General features: G+C 38.3%; 1 protein-coding gene across 30 annotated transcripts in view; it reads right to left on the bottom strand.

The window, feature by feature from the left end:
• Positions 1-19,930, bottom strand: part of RAD17 (RAD17 checkpoint clamp loader component) — a 47,674-nt gene that overhangs the window by 26,548 nt on the left and 1,196 nt on the right. For 15 of the 30 annotated variants that reach the window (XM_005557077.4, XM_045393812.2, XM_045393813.2 and 12 more), the window contains 9 exons: positions 19,376-19,479; positions 16,860-17,117; positions 16,239-16,322; positions 8,777-8,933; positions 5,617-5,753; positions 4,237-4,289; positions 4,027-4,152; positions 3,865-3,934; positions 1,161-1,272 (listed from right to left, as the gene is read on the bottom strand). In XM_005557077.4, coding sequence (XP_005557134.2) covers positions 1,161-1,272; positions 3,865-3,934; positions 4,027-4,152; positions 4,237-4,289; positions 5,617-5,753; positions 8,777-8,933; positions 16,239-16,322; positions 16,860-17,117; positions 19,376-19,417 — 1,039 coding nt within the window. In that variant the 5' untranslated portion in view covers positions 19,418-19,479. Of the gene's footprint in view, positions 1-1,160; positions 1,273-3,864; positions 3,935-4,026; positions 4,153-4,236; positions 4,290-5,616; positions 5,754-8,776; positions 8,934-16,238; positions 16,323-16,859; positions 17,118-18,718; positions 18,900-19,375; positions 19,480-19,768; positions 19,907-19,930 lie in introns of those variants that run through there. The other 15 variants (XM_045393819.2, XM_073993579.1, XM_073993581.1 and 12 more) reach the window with 4 other exon arrangements.

Genomic DNA, 19,930 nt, shown 5'->3' with positions numbered 1-19,930 from the left:
ATGACTTAAAAGCTACCTCGAACAGCAGAAAGAGCACAGGATCTGGATTTGAATCAAAGTACTGTCTATCTCATTAGGTTGATATGAGAATTAAATGAAAAAAACATAATTGCTAACATAGTTCTTGGCCCACTCTTTAATGTCAATTTGTCAATGTTAAGCATTAAGTAAGTAGTCTGCTAAATGTCTTCTGAAGGACTATGCAGTAAACTATGATCATTACAGTAAAAATGTAACTCACTGCCATTAGTGAAACTATCTTTTTACTACATCTTTTTACATATTAACAGGAAATTTATTAAACATATCTCATAAATTTACATGTTTCAATATTAACAGGAAATAAATTTACTAAACATGTCTCATAAATTATTATAAAAATAATTTCAGGCCGGGCACGGTGGCTCATGCCTATAATCCCAGCACTTTGAGGGGCCGAGGAGGGCGGATCTTGAGGTTAGGAGATCGCAACCATCCTGGCTAAGACAGTGAAACCCCATCTCTATTTAAAATACAAAAAAATTAGCCGGGCCCAGTGGCAGGTGACTGTAGTCCCAGCTACTCAGGAGGCTGAGGCAGAATGGCGTGAAACCGGGAGGCAGAGCTTGCAGTGAGCCAAGATCACACCACTGCACTCCAGCCTGGGCGGCAGAGTGAGACTCCGTCTCAAAATAAATAATAATAATTTCAAAAGTATTATTAAACTGATTAATGGCTGGCCATTTATTGAGCACTTAATATGAATCAAGCACTGTAAGAAGCACTCTGGAAGTATCACCTCACATATTCTTCATAGGACCCTAAGAAGTAAGTGCTCACATGAAAGGTGAGAAAACAGAGGCACAGAAACATAGAGTCACCTGCATAGGACTATATAACTGGTAAGTGGCAGAGGCAGAATTTTTATCCAGGAAATCTCGTTCTAAATTAACTTTGAAAGGTAAACTATCTCAAACAGAAACAAGGATATATACTACAACATATTCATAGAAGGGTATATATGCATGAGTATATATTTAATTTTAAGCCACTGTCTCAATAACAAAGAAGGATAAATAGGTATAGACCAAATATAAGTTAAAATGTTTGATTACATTGAATGAATTAAGAGAAAGTCAGTCACCTATATAATGCCACATGACTGTATCTTCCATAGTTACCTTTTGAAGAAGAAAACTGGAGGCTGTTTATTGCACTTCTGATATCACCAGAACATCCTTGACAGAGCAACTCTAGAGAAGTTTTGTCAGGGACAGTAATTTTTCCTCCATTCTAAAATAAAAATTAAATTTTTAAAAAAGTATTTTCTTAAAAATAACAACAAAAAAAAACCCCAACCTATTTTCTCAATTTAATTAAAGTAAATTAGATTCTTTTAAACTTAAATACTAAAAAGGGCTGGGAACGGTGGCACATTCCCATAATCTCAGCAATTTAGGAGGCTGAGGTAGGAGGATCACTTGAGCTCAGGAGTTTGAGACCAGCCTAGGCAAGGTAGTAAGACCTCATCTCTACAAAAAATCAAAACAATTAGCTGGGCATGGTGGCAAGCGCCTGTATTCCCTGCTACTCGGGAGGCTGAAGTGGGAGGATCACTTGAGCCCTGGAGATGAAGGCTGCAGTGAGCTATGATCTTGCCACTGCACTCTAGCCTGGGCTATAGAGCCAGAAAAAAAAACTTATCTTAAAATAATAATAAAAAACTAAAAAGCCTCCATGTTAAACACTGGTCTATGAATGGTACAAGCTTCAATGACTTATTACAGTTTAAGGTATACTTTCAGGAAATATTAAATAATGTATTGTTTCACTTTTTCACTTTGACCAGGTTGTATTTTGAAGTTTTTACTCTCTCACTATATACACACAAATATGTAACATATATATGTACACACACACACACACACAAACCCTCAAAATGCAATAGAATGTGATAAAACTAAATATACACAAAATAATCTGACAAATTTATGAAATTTACATGAAAATTCCTTTACTCAGGTTTTCAACACATTATACAGTCTGGTGAGGATGAAAAAGCCACAATTACACCAATTATTTCTTCTTCTTCTTCTTTTTTAAACCGGAGCCACTTGAACTAATCAATTCACTAAAAAAAAAAAATTTTTGTTTTGACACAAGGTGTTACTATATCACACCTGGGCTGGTCTTGAGCTCCCTGGCTCAACTAATCCTCCCACCGCTGTCAGCCTTTGTAGCTGGGACTACAGGCATGCACCATGGCTCAATTTGCAGTTCTCACGCTTATAGTAGAGAATGTAGATTTTCTTTTAGAGACAGGGTCTAGGTCTGTCCACGACAGACTACAGTCATGTCATCTAGATCACTGCAGTCTCAAACTCCTAGGCTCCAGTGACCATCCTGCCTCAGGCTTCTGAGTAGCTGGGACTACAGGAGCATACCACCATGACCAGGTAATTTTTTTTTCTTTTTTTTGGGTGGGGGATACGGAGTTTCGCTCTTGTTGCCCAGGACGGAGTGAAGTAGTGCAATCTTGGCTCACTGCAACCTCCACCCCCTGGGTTCAAGAGATTCTCCTGCCTCAGCCTCCTGAGTAGCCGAGATTATAGGCACCTGCCACTACACCCAGCTAATTTTTATATTTTTATTAGAGATGAGGTTTCACCTGTTGGCCAGGACGGTCATGAACTCCTGACCTCAGGTGATACACCCACCTCGGCCTCCCAAAGTGCTAGGATTACAGGCGTGAGCCACTGCACCTGACCCATTAAATATTTTCAAAACACTAATGGCATAATAATTCATCACAGTAATTGCTTCCTGTATTACAGGACTCAGTTTGTTTCTCATTTTTCACTATTAATATCTGTTATTTATTCAGTTAGGTGCTCTACACTAACGTGTTTAATCCTCAAAACAACCTCTCCCTTGGAGACTTCCCTCAGTTCCTGTGGTCCTAGCAGTGCAACAAAAATTATGTTTCATGCAAGATTTGGTTGATTTATACCAGTAGGATTCCCTAGAACCATGATGCTGAGAGCAGAAGGTCCATCAGTTTTTTTTTAACATCATCTTGATTTGAGATATAGAAAAAAATGATGTACTAAAATTGAAACAAGGCCGGGCACATGGGCTCATGCCTGAAATCTCAGCACTTTCAGAGGCTGAGGAGGGAGGATCACTTGAGCCAGGAATTCAAGACTAGCCTGGGCAATAGAGGGAGACCCTGTCTCTAAAAAAAAATTAAAAAATTAGCCAGGCATGGTGGTACCAGCCTGCAGTCCCAGCTGCTTGTGAGGTTGAGGTGGGAGGAACACTTGAGCCCAAGAGGTCGAGGCTGCAGTGAGCAATGATTATGCCACTATAGTCCAGCCTGAGCAAAAGAGTGAGACCCTGTATCAAAAAAAAAAAAAAGTGACAACAGCTGTATATGAATGTAAATATACTTTACTGAACTGTATCTTTGAAAATGGTTAAGTTGATAAATTTTATGACACATGTTTTTCACTACAATGTAAAAAAATGTCAAAATTAAAAAGTGACAATAGGATAACAGGAAGAGTTGAATTGTTGATAACTACCACACCTACATGCCAGAAAACATTTTCTTGATGATAGACACAATTTAGAACAGTAAACCAAGCAAAAGAAAAATTTACCTCAATGTGAAAGTGAAAGTTTAATAGAAAAATATTAAAGATTTTGAAAATCAGTATTTCCTACATTTGCTAAAATGACATGTATGCCTTATGAATATAATAAAATGCTTTTATTCTAAAAAATTAAAATAATACATGTTTCCAACTCCTTCAGTTTACATAACACTATTTAAGCTGGGCTTTCTATAGTTATCAAGTGAGGTTTAATTAATCAGAGACTTACCTTGTTAGCTTCTATAGTCACTATTCGATTAAGAAATTTCATCATAATTGTTGGTGCCACAGGGTTGAAACTAAAAGTTTTATAAAGAAAGACAGCAGTTAAATGATTAATTTAAAAATATAATACGTATGTGACCTTTGTAAGCAGAAATTTCTTTCTTACCTAATATTTGAGATAGAACACTCTTCCTGAATTTCTTTGGGAAACAATAACCTTTGATTATTATCTCCACTGAGACTGTCCGAGATTACAAATATAAGAGGACATCGACCAATCCTCACATACTTCCTAAAATAACAAAATACAGCAATGTTGAAATTTAAGCCACTTCTCATTTAATTTGGAGTTTTAGAATACTTCACTGAAACCTACCTTAGAACTTCATGTAAAGTATGAGAATCCCGATAAAACTGGTTAGGTAAATCCTATTGAAAATAAAAAATAAATAATAGTATAGTTTTATTCCATTGCAAATTTATTTTTCAGATTCATATTTATTGAGATAGGCAAAAAAATATTTATTCAATGTATTTTAAACAGAACTTTCATAGAAGTGAAGGGAAACATGAAATAGATGATACCCCAGGAATGATACCCTCAGGAATGCAAGAGCAGCCTGGGCAACATGGTGAAACCCGGTCTCTACAAAAAAATACAAACATTAGCCAGACGTGGAGGCTTGTGCCTGTAGTCCTAGCTACTTGCGGGGCTGAGGCGGGGGGAATAGCTTGAGCCCAAAAGGCAGAGGTTGCAGTGAGCCGAGATTGTGTCCAGCCTGGGTGACAGAGTGAGACCCTGTGTAATATACATCAAAGGGGATCCCAATTTTTAGACCAAATTTCTTACGGTTGCTTTCCAGTTACAGTATTTTCACTAGGAAGTAATTTTCCAAACTTTTCTTTTGTTTTTCTATGCTTAAACCATTAAAATTTTAACGTTCCTTATCCTACAGCTATTCCATTCAAGTTTACTAAAAAAGACTTTAGGTTTCTATTACAAAGCCTTTGTGTTGTATTTTACCAATATCACTACTATAGAGACAATTAACATTATCATGTAAGATATATCTCACAATTGTTTAGTCAATACCTACAGCAAGATTTTAAAAGTTGGCTGGGTGCAGTGGCTCACATGTGTAATCCCAGCACTCGGGAGGCCAAGGCAGGCAGATTACCTTGAGGTCAGGAGTTTGCGACCAGCCTGGCCAACATGGCAAAACTCCATCTCTACTAAATATACAAAAATTAGGCTGGCATGGTGGCAGGTTCCTGTAATCCCTGCTACTCGGGGAGGCTGAGGCATGAGAATTGTTTCAACCCAAGAGGCGGAGGTTGTAGTGAGCCAAGACTGCACCACCGCACTCCAACCTAGGAGTTAAATCAAGACTGTCTCAAAAAAAAAAAAAAGATTTTAGGCTGAGCACAATGGCTCACGCCTATAATCCCAGCACTTTGGGAGGCCATGGCGGGCAGATCATGAGGTGTCAGGAGATCGACATCATCCTAGCTAACATGGTGAAACGCGTCTCTACTAAAAAATAGAAAAAATTAGCCGGGCATGGTGGCGGGCGCCTGTAGTCCCAGCTACTGGGGAGGCTGAGGCAGGAGAATGGCGTAAACCTGGGAGGTGGAGCTTGCAGTGAGCCAACATTGCGCCACTGCACTCCAGCCTGGGTGACACTGACAGAGCAAGACTCCGTCTCAAATAAAAAATAAAATAAAATAAAATAAAGATTTTAAAAATTGTCCTTACTTCAACCAGAATTATCTTCTTATCAGTTCTCAGATCATCTCCAAGCATTTGTAACTTGTTATACTTTGTCGCTCTTAGTAGAAACTCTTTGAAAACTGCTATCTGAGACTGATAGGGAAACATATGGAAGCTTGATTCTGAAAGGAAACACATAACCACTTTTATTTTCAACAAATTATATACATTAATATTAAACAACTGTATGCACACACACACATTTGATGCATCTCACAATACTGTAGACTGTTTCCTAATTAGGAAAAATCATTTAAATTTAAAATAGGATATTCCTTTCAAAAGACAAGAGTCAACATGTAGCCAGGTGCAGTGGCTCACGCCTGTGATCCCAGCAATTTGGGAGGCTGAGGCAGGTGGATCGCTTGACCTCAGGAATGCAAGAGCAGCCTGGGCAACATGGTGAAACCCAGTCTCTACAAAAAAATACAAAAATTAGCCAGGCGTGGAGGCTTGTGCCTGTAGTCCCAGCTACTTGCGGGGCTGAGGCGGGGGGAAAGCTTGAGCCCAGGAGGTAGAGGTTGCAGTGAGCCGAGATTGTGTCCAGCCTGGGTGACAGAGTGAGACCCTGTGTAATATGGAGTTAACTGACCTAAGAACATAGCCGTCAGCATAACATTCATACAATTGGTAAAAATATTTATGACTTTGGCCTACCCAATGAAGAATCTCTAAAGGAGTTCAAGCCTATTAATGAATTACCTTCAGTGATAAGGGTTTGGTTTGTTTGTTTGTTTGTTTGAGACAGAATCTCACTCTGTTGCCCAGACTGAAGTGCAGTGGCACAATCTTGGGTCACTGCAACCTCCGCCTCCCGGGTTCAAGCGATTCTCCCGCCTCAGCCTCCTGAGTAGCTGGGACTACAGGAACGCATTGCCATGCCTGGCTAATTATTGAATTTTTAGTAGAGACGGGGTTTCACCATGTTGGCCAGACTGGAGTGATAAAGGTTTAACAACAAAAACAGAATGACTGATTAGTGAACTTGAGAATGAGGGAAGCTCTCTGAAGGCATGTTTCACATGGAAGACTGTTTAAATTAAGGCTTATCAGACTATCAAAAGTAATGCTACTATTTAGAAAGCAGTAAAAGCCAGGTGCAGGAACACACGTCTGTAGTCCCAGCTACTCCAGAGGCTGGGTCATGAGAATCCCTTAAGCGCTTAAGAAGTTCAAGTTCATTCTGGACAACATAATAAGACTTTGTCTCTTAAAAAAAAAATAATAATAATGGGCCGGGTGTGGTGGCTCACGCCTGTAATTCCAGCACTTTGGGAGGCCGAGGCAGTTGGATCACCTGAGGTCAGGGGTTCAAAAACAGCCTGATCAACATGGTGAAACCCCATCTCTACTAAAAAAATACAAAAATAAGCCGGGCATAGTGGTGGGCGCCTGTAATCCCAGCTACTTGGGAGGCTGAGGCAGGAGAATTGCTTGAACCCAGGACGTGGAGCTTGCAGTGAGCCAAATCACTGCACTCCAGCCTGGGTGACAGAGTAAGACTTTGTCTCAAAATTAATAATAATAATAATAATAAGGAAAAGAAAACAGCAAAAGCACCAGCAGGAAGGAATACTAGTAGCACAAGGGAGTGCATTAAAGAGTCCAGACAAGGGATTTTGAGGAACACTCCACATTAAAATAAAATTATCCTTCCACAAGTCAGCCGGGCGCGGTGGCTCATGCCTGTAATCCCAACACTTTGGGAGGCCAAGGTGGGCGGATCACGAGGTCAAGAGATCGAGACCATTCTGGCCAACATGGTGAAACCCCATTTCTGCTAAAAGTACAAAAAAAATTAGCTGGGTGTGGTGGTCTGCAGTCCCAGCTACTTGGAGGCTGAGTCAGGAGAACTGTTTGAACCCGGGAGGCAGAGGTTGCAGTGAGCCAAGATCGCACCACTGCCCTCCAGCCTGGCAACAGAGCAAGACCCCATCTCAAAAAAAAAAAAATTATCCTTCTACAGAAACCTTTCCCTTCAAAATGGCCTAGGAGATCTGGCTGTCCCTAGTTTCACCACCTAGAGTTGCAATACGAAAAACTATGAAAGACAAAATGATAGTGCTAAAGTACATAAGCATATGCATGAACTTATAATGTATTACATCTTTAAACTGGTACTATTGCCAGGCATGGTGGCTCACGCCTACAATCCCAGCACTTTGGGAGGTAGAGGCGGGTGGATTGCTTGAGGTCAGGAGTTCGAGACCAGCCTCGCTAACATGGCAAAAACCCCATCTCTACTAAAAATACAAAAATTATCTGGTTGCGGTGGCCTGTAATCCCAGCTACTCAGGAGGCTAAGGTATGAGAACAGCTTGAGTCTGGGAGGTAGAGGTTGCACTCCAGACTGGGTGACAGAGTGAGACTCTGTCTCAATAAATAAATAAATAAGATTGTTACTATTATCAATTTTTAAGTCGTTATCTTAAGGCCTCCTTCCAAATTCCAAAGACATCTGTGTTCTTTTGCTTTCATTTGATATTGTTCTAACAGGTATTTACTGATCTAAGCTATCTTCTTGGGGGGCAAGTTCTTTTTAACACATCTTAAGGCTTGATTTAACAAATAAAATACCTTAGTTAATACTGTCTAACCTCCTAGCCAGATCTTAGTAAAAAGTAGATAAATAATGCAAACGGAACATGTTAACAAAACAGTTAAGACTTAATCTTCAAAAAATTCCATTCTCTTCCACTGGAGACATGCTTTCTTTCCTTCTCCTGAAATAACTTTTATTTATTTATTTTTTGGGACAGTGTCTCACTCTGTTGCCCAGGCTGGAGCACGATGGCACAATTATAGCTCACTGCAACCCTGAACTCATAGGCTCAACTGATCCTCCCACCTCCCACCTCAGCCCTTCAGTAGTTAGAACTACAGGTGCACAACACTATACCTAGCTAATTTTTTTATTTTTGCAGACAGGCCTTTGTATGTTGCCCAGCCTGGTCTTTAACTCCTGGCCTGAAGCAATCCTCCTGCCTCAGCCTCCCATGTGAAAGCCATCACATCTGGCCTGTGAAATTCCATCCCTCTGAAAGTGGGAAGTACGGGAAAAAATGCACTCATAGAAGTTTATCTGAAAGCTCCCTTAAGCATGGGTTTTTCCCATTACTTCCACTACCTTCACAGCCAATCTTACCAGTATTAAATATCTCCCTGAAATCATCTTTTTGGAAATCTGGTAAAACTGGATTAATCCACTCTTGTACTTGAATACCATGCTCCTTTGATAGTACTTTTATGGTCGTTGTCTTTCCACATCCAGGAGGACCTGTTATTAATAAAATAGATCCACCCTAAAATCAAATACAAATTATTATTAAAAACCAAAATCACTGGAATGCTAGAATATTATTTCTGACTTTTCATTCTAAATATCATTTACTTCTATAAATATTTGCTGAATGTCTCATATAAGCAATTAAAATTTCATAATAATGCTTGCTGGAATAAACCAACTTTATTTTTTCTTTTTTTAATTGTTTTTTCCCCCATTTTCCATACAAAAACATCTGCAAATATGGAAATAAGAGAATCGTAATTCTTCAACTCTAAATTCTGCTTCTGATAATTTCTCAATTTTTGCATTATGTCCCTCCCAAGGACTACTTAGTAGCCAAATTAAAACCACCACACTTTGGCTAAATTAGGGAGGTGATGTCTAAAACAAAGATTTTTAGAGGTTACCTGAACTCTTTTTTTTTTGAGACGGAGTCTTGCTCTGTCACCCAGGCTGCGGTGCAGCGGCGCAATCTTGGCTCACTGCAAGCTCCACCTCCTCGGTTCACGCCATTCTCCTGCCTCAGCCACCCGAGTAGCTGGGACTACAGGCGCCCACCACCACGCCCGGCTAATTTTTTTGTATTTTCAGTAAAGACGGGGTTTCACTGTGTTGGCCAGGATGGTCTCAATCTCCTGACCTCATTATTTGCCCACCTCAGCCTACCAAAGTGCTGGGATTACAGGAGTGAGCCACCGTGCCCAGCAAAATTTATTCTTAATATAGACATCTCATTGGATGATATAATTTACTGTTATACAAATACAATATTCTCATGGAAAGACTTCAGTTTGGTTACTAAATTCTTTAAGAAATGCATATTAAGATACATATTCGGGAAGAGCATGGTGGCTCACACCTGTAATCCCAGCATTTTGGGAGGCTGAGGCAGGTGGATTCTTTTGAGCCCAGGAATTTCAGACCAGTCTGTTCAACATGGCAAAACCCTGTCTCTACAAAAAACATACAAAAATTAGCCGGGCATGGTGTGCGCCTATAGTCCCACTTGGTCAGGAGGCTGAGGTGGAAGAATCGCTTCAGCCTGGGAGGTGGAGGCTGCAATGAGCCAAGATTGTGCCACTGCACTCCATCCTGGGCATTAAAGTGAGATCCTGTCTCAAAAAAAAAAGAAAAGTAAAGTAAAGAGAAAAGAAAAGAAAACAAACGTATTTACTAGAGATAGGACTCTAATGAGAGACTAGAGATTGTTAATCCCAGTAACATTCCCTGATACTGTAAATTTGATTTTTTAAAAAAAAGTTAAAGCTACAGAAATATCAAAAGATTTTCTACATACTATGGCAGGCTATAATTCTTATTTGTTTTCCTTTAATAAGAACCGATGTACCTTGGACAAAGAGAGCCTGTTCCACTTTTGAAAAGGGCAGTGTGTGAGTTATAGTGCTGTTCACTATGAGTTCAAATTATATGGATCAACAATATACAGTCAGGTGCCAGATAATCAACTTTCAGTCAATGATGGACCACATATGAACAGTAGTCCCATAAAATTATAGTGGAGTTGAAAAATTCCTAGTAATAATAATGCAAAACATCACTCACGTTTGTGGTAATGCTGGTGTACACACACCTACTGTGCTGTATAAAAGTGTAACACGTATATCTCATTATGTGTAATATATAATGCTTGATAATTATAATAAACAACTATGTTACTGGTTTATATATTTACAGTGTCATATCTTTATTATTAGAATCTACTTGTTCTTATTAAAAAAAAAAAAAAACAAAGTTGGCCGGGCATGGTGGCTCACGCCTATAATCCCAGCACTTTGGGAGGCTGAAGCAGGTGGATCATCTGAGGTCAGGAGTTCAAGACCAGTGTGGCCAATATGGTGAAACCCTGTCTCTACTAAAAATACAAGAACTACTCGGGCGTGGTGGCGCACTCCTGTAATCCCAGCTACTCAGGAGGCTGAGGCAAGAGAATCGCTTGAACCAGGGAGGCGGGGGCTGCAGTGAGCCGAAATCGCGCCACTGCACTCCAGCCTGGGCAACAAGAGTGAAACTCTGTCTCAAACAAAACAAAACAAAACAAAAAGTTAACTATAAAACAGCCTCAGGCAAGTCCTTCAGGAGGTACTGCAGAAGAAGGCACTGTTGTCATAAGAGACGACAGCTCCTTACATGTTGCTGCCTCTGAAGACCTTCCAGTGGACAAGATGTAGAGGTGGAAGACAGTGCTATTAATGACCCCAACCCTGTGTAGGCCTAGGCTAATATGTATGTTTGTGTCTTCATTTTTAATTTTAAAAGAAGCTTAAAATTTTTTTTAATACAAAAAAGTTTATAAAGATATAAAGACAGAAAATATTTTTGTATAGCCGTACCATTTATTTGTGTTTTAAGCTAAGTGTTATTATGAAGGAATCTAAAAGTTTAAGTAAAAAAGTTATATAAAGTCCTTAACATGGCATTTACAAAAAGTTCCAGTAAGTGAAGGTTTATTAAATAAAAAATTTTTTAAGTTTAGTGTAGCCTAAGTGTACAATGTTTATAAAAGTCTACAGTAGTGTGCAGTAATGTCCTTAGACTGTCACTAACCACTCACACTCACTGACTTAACCATCTTCCAGTCCCAGCTCCATTCATGGTAAGTTCCCTATATAAATCTATAATAGCATTTTTTATCTTTTATAACCATGTTTTTACCACATTTTTTTTTTTTTATTTTTTTGAGACACAGTCTCGTTCTGTTGCCCAGGCTGGGGTGCAGTGGCACTATCTTCAGCTCACTGCAACTTCCGCCACCCGGTTTCAAGTGATTCTTGTGCCTCCCGTGTAGCTGGGATTACAGGCACACACCACCATGCCTGGCTAATTTTTGTATTTTTAGTAGAGATGGGGTTTCACCATGTTGGTCAGGCTGGTCTTGAATTCCTTACCTCAGGTAATCCACCCGCCTTGACCTCCCAAAGTGCTGGATTATAGGCATGAGCCACCGAGCCTGGCCTTTTTACTGTACTTTTTAATGGTATGGTTTAGGTATGTTTATTTACACATATAGTTCCCACTGTGTTATAATTGCCTACAGTATTTAATACAGTAACACGCTATACGAGTTTCTAGCACAGGAGCAAAATATAGCCTAGGTGGAGAGCAGGCTATAGGCTATACCACAGGTTTGTGTAAGTACACTCTATGATATTCTCACAACAATGAAATCACCTAATGACGCATTTCCCAGAATGTATCCCCATCATTAACTGAAGCATGACTGAACATTAAATAACTTTAAACAAAAACACATATACAACAAGGCTATATATTGATGGGTTGACAAAAATGTAACCAGAGGTTTGCAGAAACCTAATTTAGTGTTTTTCTTAGAAATAATGGTTTAGTATTTGCTAATTCAGCAACTTTATAGAACATAACTACCTTGAATAATGATAACTATAATACCAGACAGATCACTTCTTTACAAAGAAGCCTATGCACAAGTACTATACATTTTTCTCATGTAATAATATACTTACGTGTCTGTTTTCTGACAGAGTGGGTATAGGCACATAGCAAGTTTCCCTTTCAGTAAGAGAACTAGTAGGTAGTTTCTTATCAGCACATTATAACGTGAAGTCTTTTGTTAATCCCATTTGTCTACACTGTAACAGAGTTTTACTGAATTTTGAAGGAAAGAAGTTGTCCTGAAAAATTAAACGCTGCAAATATTTGGTATATTGTACTTAAAATAAATTTTGAAAAGTAAATTTAGTTTGCCCATCGATAAATCTAGATCTTCCCAATTTTTTTGAACAAAACCGTTTTCTAATTACTGACATCACTGAAACTTCTGTAAAATAAAGGGTAAGTGATTTGGGCCAGGCATGGTGTGGCTCATGCCTATTAATTCTGGCACTGTGGGATGCCAAGGTGGGAGGTCTACTGGAGGCCAGGAATTCAAGACCAGCATGGGCAACACCGTAAGACCCCATCTCTACAAAATTGTTTTTAAAAATTAGCCAGATGTGGTGGCACACGCTTGTAGTCCCCAGCTACTCGGGAAGCTGAGGTGGGAGGACTGCTTGAGCCCAGGAGTTCAAGGCTGCAGTGAGCTATGACAGCACCTCTGCAATCCAGTGTAGGCAACTGTCTTTAGCAAGACCCTGTGTCTAAAAAGTTAAATAAACAAATAAATAGAGTATATGATTAAATTCCAACTCCTTAGGGGGAAAACTTTTGAAACCATAAAATACTTTTCCCAATACATATATATACACACACACACACACATATATATATGTACGTAAGTTTATCCAACTGGTAGAATAGTAATAGTAACACCAACTGGTAGAACAGTAATAGTAACACCAACGTAGGTTTATGACATGATAATGTTTATATTGACAGAGTATTGCTAAGTGAGAAAACACAATGGACACTGAAAAATAAAAACTATTAGCTAAGCTGACCAAAAACAAATCAATGAGGAAAAGCTTGGATGTAAGAGGTGTGTCAGAGAGACTGCCCAAAAATCTGTATTCGGAGAAGAGAGATGAGATTTCTATGAATCAGAGGAATACCAATGCTGACACTTAAAATCCATCTTGAATTCATGATCTTAGCTCTAAACCAAAAGGTTTAGATCCACAGGCCAGAGAGAAAGGAGCTTGGTTCAAGAGAGAAGGATCGGCTGGGTGTGATGACTCACGCCTGCAATCCCAACACTTAGGGAAGCCAAGGCAGGTAGATCACCTGAGGTCAGAAGTTTGAGACCAGCCTGGCCAACATGGTGAAACCCTGTCTCTATTAAAAATGCAAAAATTAGCTGGGTGTGGTGGTGCACACCTGTAATTCCAGCTACTCCGAAGGCTGAGGTAGGAGAAATGCTTGAACCCAGGAGGCACAGGCTGCAGTGAGTCAAGATCACACCACTGCACTCCAGCCTGTGCGACAAAGCGAGACTCTGTCTCAAAAAAAAAAAAGAAAGAGAAGGATCTGTTACCATCAAAGTAACTAAAACAGCAACTCCTTCATCTCAAGGTTGAAAACTAAAGGAAAAACCTAACGTAAACAACGGACTCTAGGTATTAGTGATGTGTCAATGTAGGTTCATCAATTTTAACCAATGTACTACTCTGGTAGGGGAAGGTTAGTAAAGGGAGAAGGCTATGCATGTGCCGGGGCAGGGCATATGTGGGATATCTCTGTACCTTCTACTCAATTTGGTTGTGAACCTAAAACTGCTCCAAAAATAAAAGCCTATTTTTTAAAAAAGAAAAAGATATAAAACTCATCCTACCTTTCTAGTTGGAAATGTATTTCAAGGTAACTAAACAACCCTAGCTAGTGATGGCAAACTTTTCTTTGTAGAAAAATGTCAGTAATAACTGTAGAAATAACAGAACTACAAGAAAGTCACTGTTTTACAACTCGAATAAGTGATTCAGGCAAGGGTTGAAAATTGAAGCTACAGCACTTAGGTAGACGACTGATGGAGAACTGGGCATTCACATGCTGCCACGGTATCTCCCCGTGGATTATGTGCCAGTTGTGAGGGAAAGTTACTCTACAATGAAGATTTTTGACGGTCACCTCTTCAATCTAGTGACCAAACTTAAGACAGCAGGAGAACCACAAATACTTTCCAACTTGACACACTATACAACATACACCATGACCTTTATTCTTCCAAAAATGTTCAACTTGAGTCTAATCAAGCCCTTGATTCAAAATTTCAGGTTATAGGACATGCAGGATAGAAGAACAAGTTAATCATCATTAGGAGGAAACAACCTAACAAATGCAGCGTGAGACTTCCACAAGTCAACCGGCCTGGTCTCCTTCATAAGTCAGTGCCTTGGAGAAAAAGAAAGGGTTAGTAAACTATTACTAGATTCAGGGGGAAAAAAAGGCCTAAGAGATATAACAACCAAACGCAAGGTTTGATCCTTGATTACAACCTGTTCGAAACAAACCAGCTACAAAAGACATTTTGGGGACAAATGCAGAAACGTGAATATGAATTGATCATTAGATAGCATTAGGGCATCCTGGTTAATTTTGTTAGAGAGAATAATGGTATGCATAATTAATTAGGAAAATAATTTTTTTTTTTTAAAACACAGAGACATACTGAAGTCTCTAAAAGTCTAACTGAAATGTCACAATGTTTATAATTTACTTTAAAATACTTAAGTGGGAAAGAATGAGTATATTCTGTATATATGAATATTTTTATTATTCTATTTTCTTTTATGCTTGAAAAATCTCAAAATAAAAACATTTAAAAAGAGAGATTGGGCCGGGCGCGGTGGCTCAAGCCTGTAATCCCAGCACTTTGGGAGGCTGAGACGGGCGGATCACAAGGTCAGCAGATCGAGACCATCCTGGCTAACATAGTGAAACCCTGTCTCTACTAAAAAACACAAAAAACTAGCCGGGCGAGGTGGAGGGCACCTGTAGTCCCAGCTACTTGGGAGGCTGAGGCAGGAGAATGGCATCAACTCGGGAGGCGGAGCTTGCAGTGAGCTGAGATCCCGCCACTGCAGTCCAGCCTGGGCGACAGAGCGAGACTCCGTCTCAAAAAAAAAAAAAAAAAAGAAAAGAGAGAGAGAGATTGATGGAAGGAGAGAATATTTTACCTTGGAGGTTCAGGGTAATTGTACAGTAAGGAAGTGAAACAAAAAATATCAGTCTAAAATAAATAATGACTGTTTTGGGCTATATTTAGTAGAGAAACTAATATGTAATTTGCCTGCTTTCCTCAGCCTGAGATAATCTGATGTGCTAAATACACTAGTACCCTAATTGGTTTACTGATTCTTTATGCTAACAATAAGACATAAAGAAAAAGAGTTACAAATAAAGGGGAAAATTCAAAGTCTCTGAGTCTTTTAGTCAAGTTGGAAGTAGTAAAGTCAGGAAGCTTTTTTTTCGTTTTTTGTTTTGTTTTGTTTTTTTATGGTTTTGGGTATTGCTCTGTTGCCCAGGCTAGAGTGTACTAGTGTGATCACAGCTCACTGCAGCTTCCACTTCCTGGGCTCAGGCGATCCTCCCACCTCAGCCTCCCAGGTAGCTGAGACCAGTGGCATGCACAATGCCCAGATAATTAGCTGTAGAGACAGAGTCTCCCTATGTTGCCCAGGCTGCTCTTGAACTCCTGGGCTCAAGTGATCCTCCTGCCTTGGCCTCCCAAAGTGCCGGGATTACAGGCATGAGTCACCACGCCCCAATAGGGAGCTTTCCACTGGAGGAGATCTAGACTTGTTTTGAGCAAAATCATCATAAAACTTTAACTTCTAACAACACACTGTAAGAAAAATATTTGATGTTAAATATTTAAAAACACATTTCTTACCTGTTTTGGTTGCCTTTCTAAGACTTGAGCTTTTAACCAGGTTTCAACTTCTTCAATTTTCTTTTTATGCACAGCAAGTTCATGCTACAACAAAAATTTCAAATTTAAAACAAAACTTCTTAACTGAAGATTTTTTTGGTACATCAGCACATATGAACCTAAGCATTATTAACGAAAAGAAGTAGCAAATCAGTAACAATCTATATAATAAAATGGTCCTTTTGATTATACTTGAATTTTTATACTATTATGGAAAAATTATATTCTTAAGTTGATAACTCTGTATGATAATTTTGGCAAGTTTGTTGTTATAACATTTTTTAAAATTCAGAAATACATTTTGAGAAGACAGTAGAGAGGAGTATTACATTTAGTACAAAAACTTTTAAAAAGATCAATTCTATGTTGGGATTAAATTAAATCTAAGAGAACTAATAATACAACTTTAGAGTAACTATTGAGAAAAATCTGAGCCTTGGAAAATAAAAAAATCCAGAATTTTTTCTAACCCTTAGATTCTTATGAGTAAAAAATCTGAAAATGTACATCTCTCTGCTTCCCATCCACCCTTATGCACCCTGAAATTAAATTATGTAGACATGTCTGCATGCTTTTCAGTACCTGAGTTTCTGGTTTATATTTATCCACCCATGGTTCATTTTCAGACAGAGATTCTTTTGAATTTTCTAAACCATAAATCTGTTCTAAGGAAGACAGATTTCCTCTTTTTCTCGCTGGAAATTTACTACTTTCTAATGTAGAAGGTCCATTTTTTCTTCTATGACTTGAGTTATTCACACCTAATGACGTGGCAGTAATAGTAGAGATGTCTCTACACTCTAGAAAATCATCAAATGATGGGTCGACCCAGTCTGTTACCTGAAAAAAAAAAGAAATCTTGTAAATATAGTCACATTTTCTCCCATCTATTCGCCCAAATAACTGAACTACTCTGGAAACAGCATACTCATAAATTTAGAACCTTTAAAACTAAAAAAAAAAAAATTTTTTTTTTGAGACAGGGTCTCGCTTTGTCGCCCAGGCTGGAGTGCAGTGGTACAATCTCAAGCTCAAGCAATCCTCCAGCCTCAGCCTCTTGAGTAACTGGGACTATAGGCATGCACCACCATGCCCAACTATTTTTTTGTACTTTTTGTAGAGATGGGTTTTTGCCATGTTGCCCAGGCTGGTCTCAAACAATTCTTGGGCTCAAGCGATCCTCTCACCTCAGCCTCCCAAAGAGCTGGGATTACAGGTATGAGCCAAGACACCCGGCCTAAAAATCTTACAAATTAACTCTTTTTAAATAAAACTCTCTCTGTAATAGTTGTTTTTCTACTTTACAGTAAGTGCAAGTGCATACTTGTCTACTTGACCTTAAAGGAGTAAAGAACACAAACTTATTTTTATTCATTGTAATCTTCCCAGCATAAAGACTAGAATGATTTTTTTTAACTCTCTGTAGGATTGAAACATATTAAAATTACCTATTAAAAAAAGCAAAACAAAAGAAAAAAATAATAATATTTTAACAGAAATCGCAATAAGAGTAACACATCTGCCTTGGCCAGGTTAATACATTCACAAACTAAGAACCATTTCATATATCCAAATAATCCATATCAGCTTTAAGACTTAGTGAAGATATAGACCAAGGATCATAACGTTGCAATCTGTAATTATGACTGGATTATATTTTTCTTCAGTGCAAGAAGCAACTAATATTTTTATAATTGAGACAGGCTTTTCACGGGGGAACTGTCACTCAGAAACGCCTAGTAATGGTTGGGTGTAGTGACTCACACCTATAATTCCAGCATATTCAGAGATAGAAGCAGTAGGATTGCTGAGCCCAGGAGTTTGAGAACAGCTAGCATAACACAGGGAGACCCCAACCCTACAAAAAATAAAAAATTAGCCAGGCATGGTGGCGCACACCTGTATTCCCAGCTACTTGGGGTGCTAAGGTGGGAGAATCACTTGAGCCTGGGAGGTCAAGGTTGCAGTGAACCATGGTCACCCCACTGCACTCCAGCCTGGGCAACAGAGTGAGACCCTGTTTTTTTTTTTTTTTTTCTTGCTAAAATTTAGAAATTATTAGTTAATTATTACAAATAATTAGAAATTAGAAAGTTTTACCAGATTTTTTAACACTCTAATAGCATTAATCTAGAAAAACATAGCTTCAGATCTGGTTGTTGAATCTACTGCCTGGCTAACAAAAAGAAACCAAGTTATGTTTTCCTTCAAGAATACTCAGCCATAGTTGTGAGCTACCAATTAGACAATGTTCCTCTCTTGAAGAAAACGAACCAGAAGTTGGAGCTGAAAGTAGGCTTAGAGGAGGTAATTTAGGGCTTACAAATACTTTACAAATGCTAAGTCATACTTCACTCTTCTTTTAAGACAGAGAGTTAGAAATATTATTGGCAGTGGATTAAAAAAGGAAGACCACTGGAAAAAATTTCAGTCATAGCTACCTGATTCATTTCGTCCTCATCAAAAGATTGTGACTGGTACTATAATTTTGGCCCCTTTCCTCTATATTTTTGAGTGTATGAAAATATCTTTCATTATAAACCTTTCGACAGCAATTCTGATTTGCAAATTATTTATACATTTTATAGTTTCATTTCTTACATAAATGTGGACTCCCATATACTAGAAAAAAGAGAAAGATAAACAGCAAAGTTAAGTAATTTACTTAACATCAAAGAAAATTTAGAGCCACCACTTAGGGAAATAGCTACCCTGCATGCACGAAACTGTCTGACCCCCATCCCACTTTAACCCCTATCTTGCTGAGAACTGACACACTGAATCACATTACTTCTAAGAAGTAGGGCTTTTGCTTAAGCTATAACACCAACTACCACTCTTATTTCTCTCTTCTATGTTCTTCCATTCAAATGTTTTCAGCCTTTGTGACTGGGACTGTAAAACACTTTTTCAAAATTAAGGTTGTACTTTTAGAGAACATTTGTTTCACAACTTATTACCAGACTTGCTGAAATCATTAATTACAATAGATACTGGGCTCTATTACTTTGATAGCAGTAATAAGTTATTAAGAATATGTATAAAAATTTATAATTATTTTAAGGCAATTATTACATGGCCATTCTAGTGTATCATACCTTTGTGGAAGATACCTTTGGTCTAAGAAAAGTTTTTGACATTATAAACTGTAATAGTTCCCATCCGTAGTTCAGGACCTGTAGTACATTAAACTATAATTCACCTAGGGGGGAAAAAAAGAAGCCCTCAAATGAAGAAAAACTGTAATTGCAGAATTACAGTAATAAATGTATACTGATATAATCAACAACACAATAAAGGCTCAAGAACTAGTGAAAAGGAACAGTAAATTTAAGTGATACAAGAAATCAAAATTCTAAAATAATTTTACTTTTAATGACTATAACTGTATTAAATAATCTACTTGTGGTGTTACTATCGGAGTTTTTCACATGAACTCAATGATGTATCAGAGGAAAAACAGAAAAAAACCACACATACTATGTACTTACCTTTTGTCATTAAAATTAGGCAATTTTATTTGAGCAATTTTTATACTGAAAATTAAAGTTTTCCTAATTTCAAATTACAGTTGCAGTTCTTCATTTCCAATATTTCCCAAAAAAGTAAAATACCATGAATTCACTTGCTGTGGACGAAGAATTTAAGTCTTA

The sequence above is a fragment of the Macaca fascicularis genome, chromosome 6 (genome assembly GCF_037993035.2).
Source record: "Macaca fascicularis isolate 582-1 chromosome 6, T2T-MFA8v1.1".
In the NCBI taxonomy this organism is placed as follows: Eukaryota; Metazoa; Chordata; class Mammalia; order Primates; family Cercopithecidae; genus Macaca; species Macaca fascicularis.
Note: the sequence above shows the minus strand (reverse complement) of the source record. Positions and strands in the feature narration are given on the sequence as shown.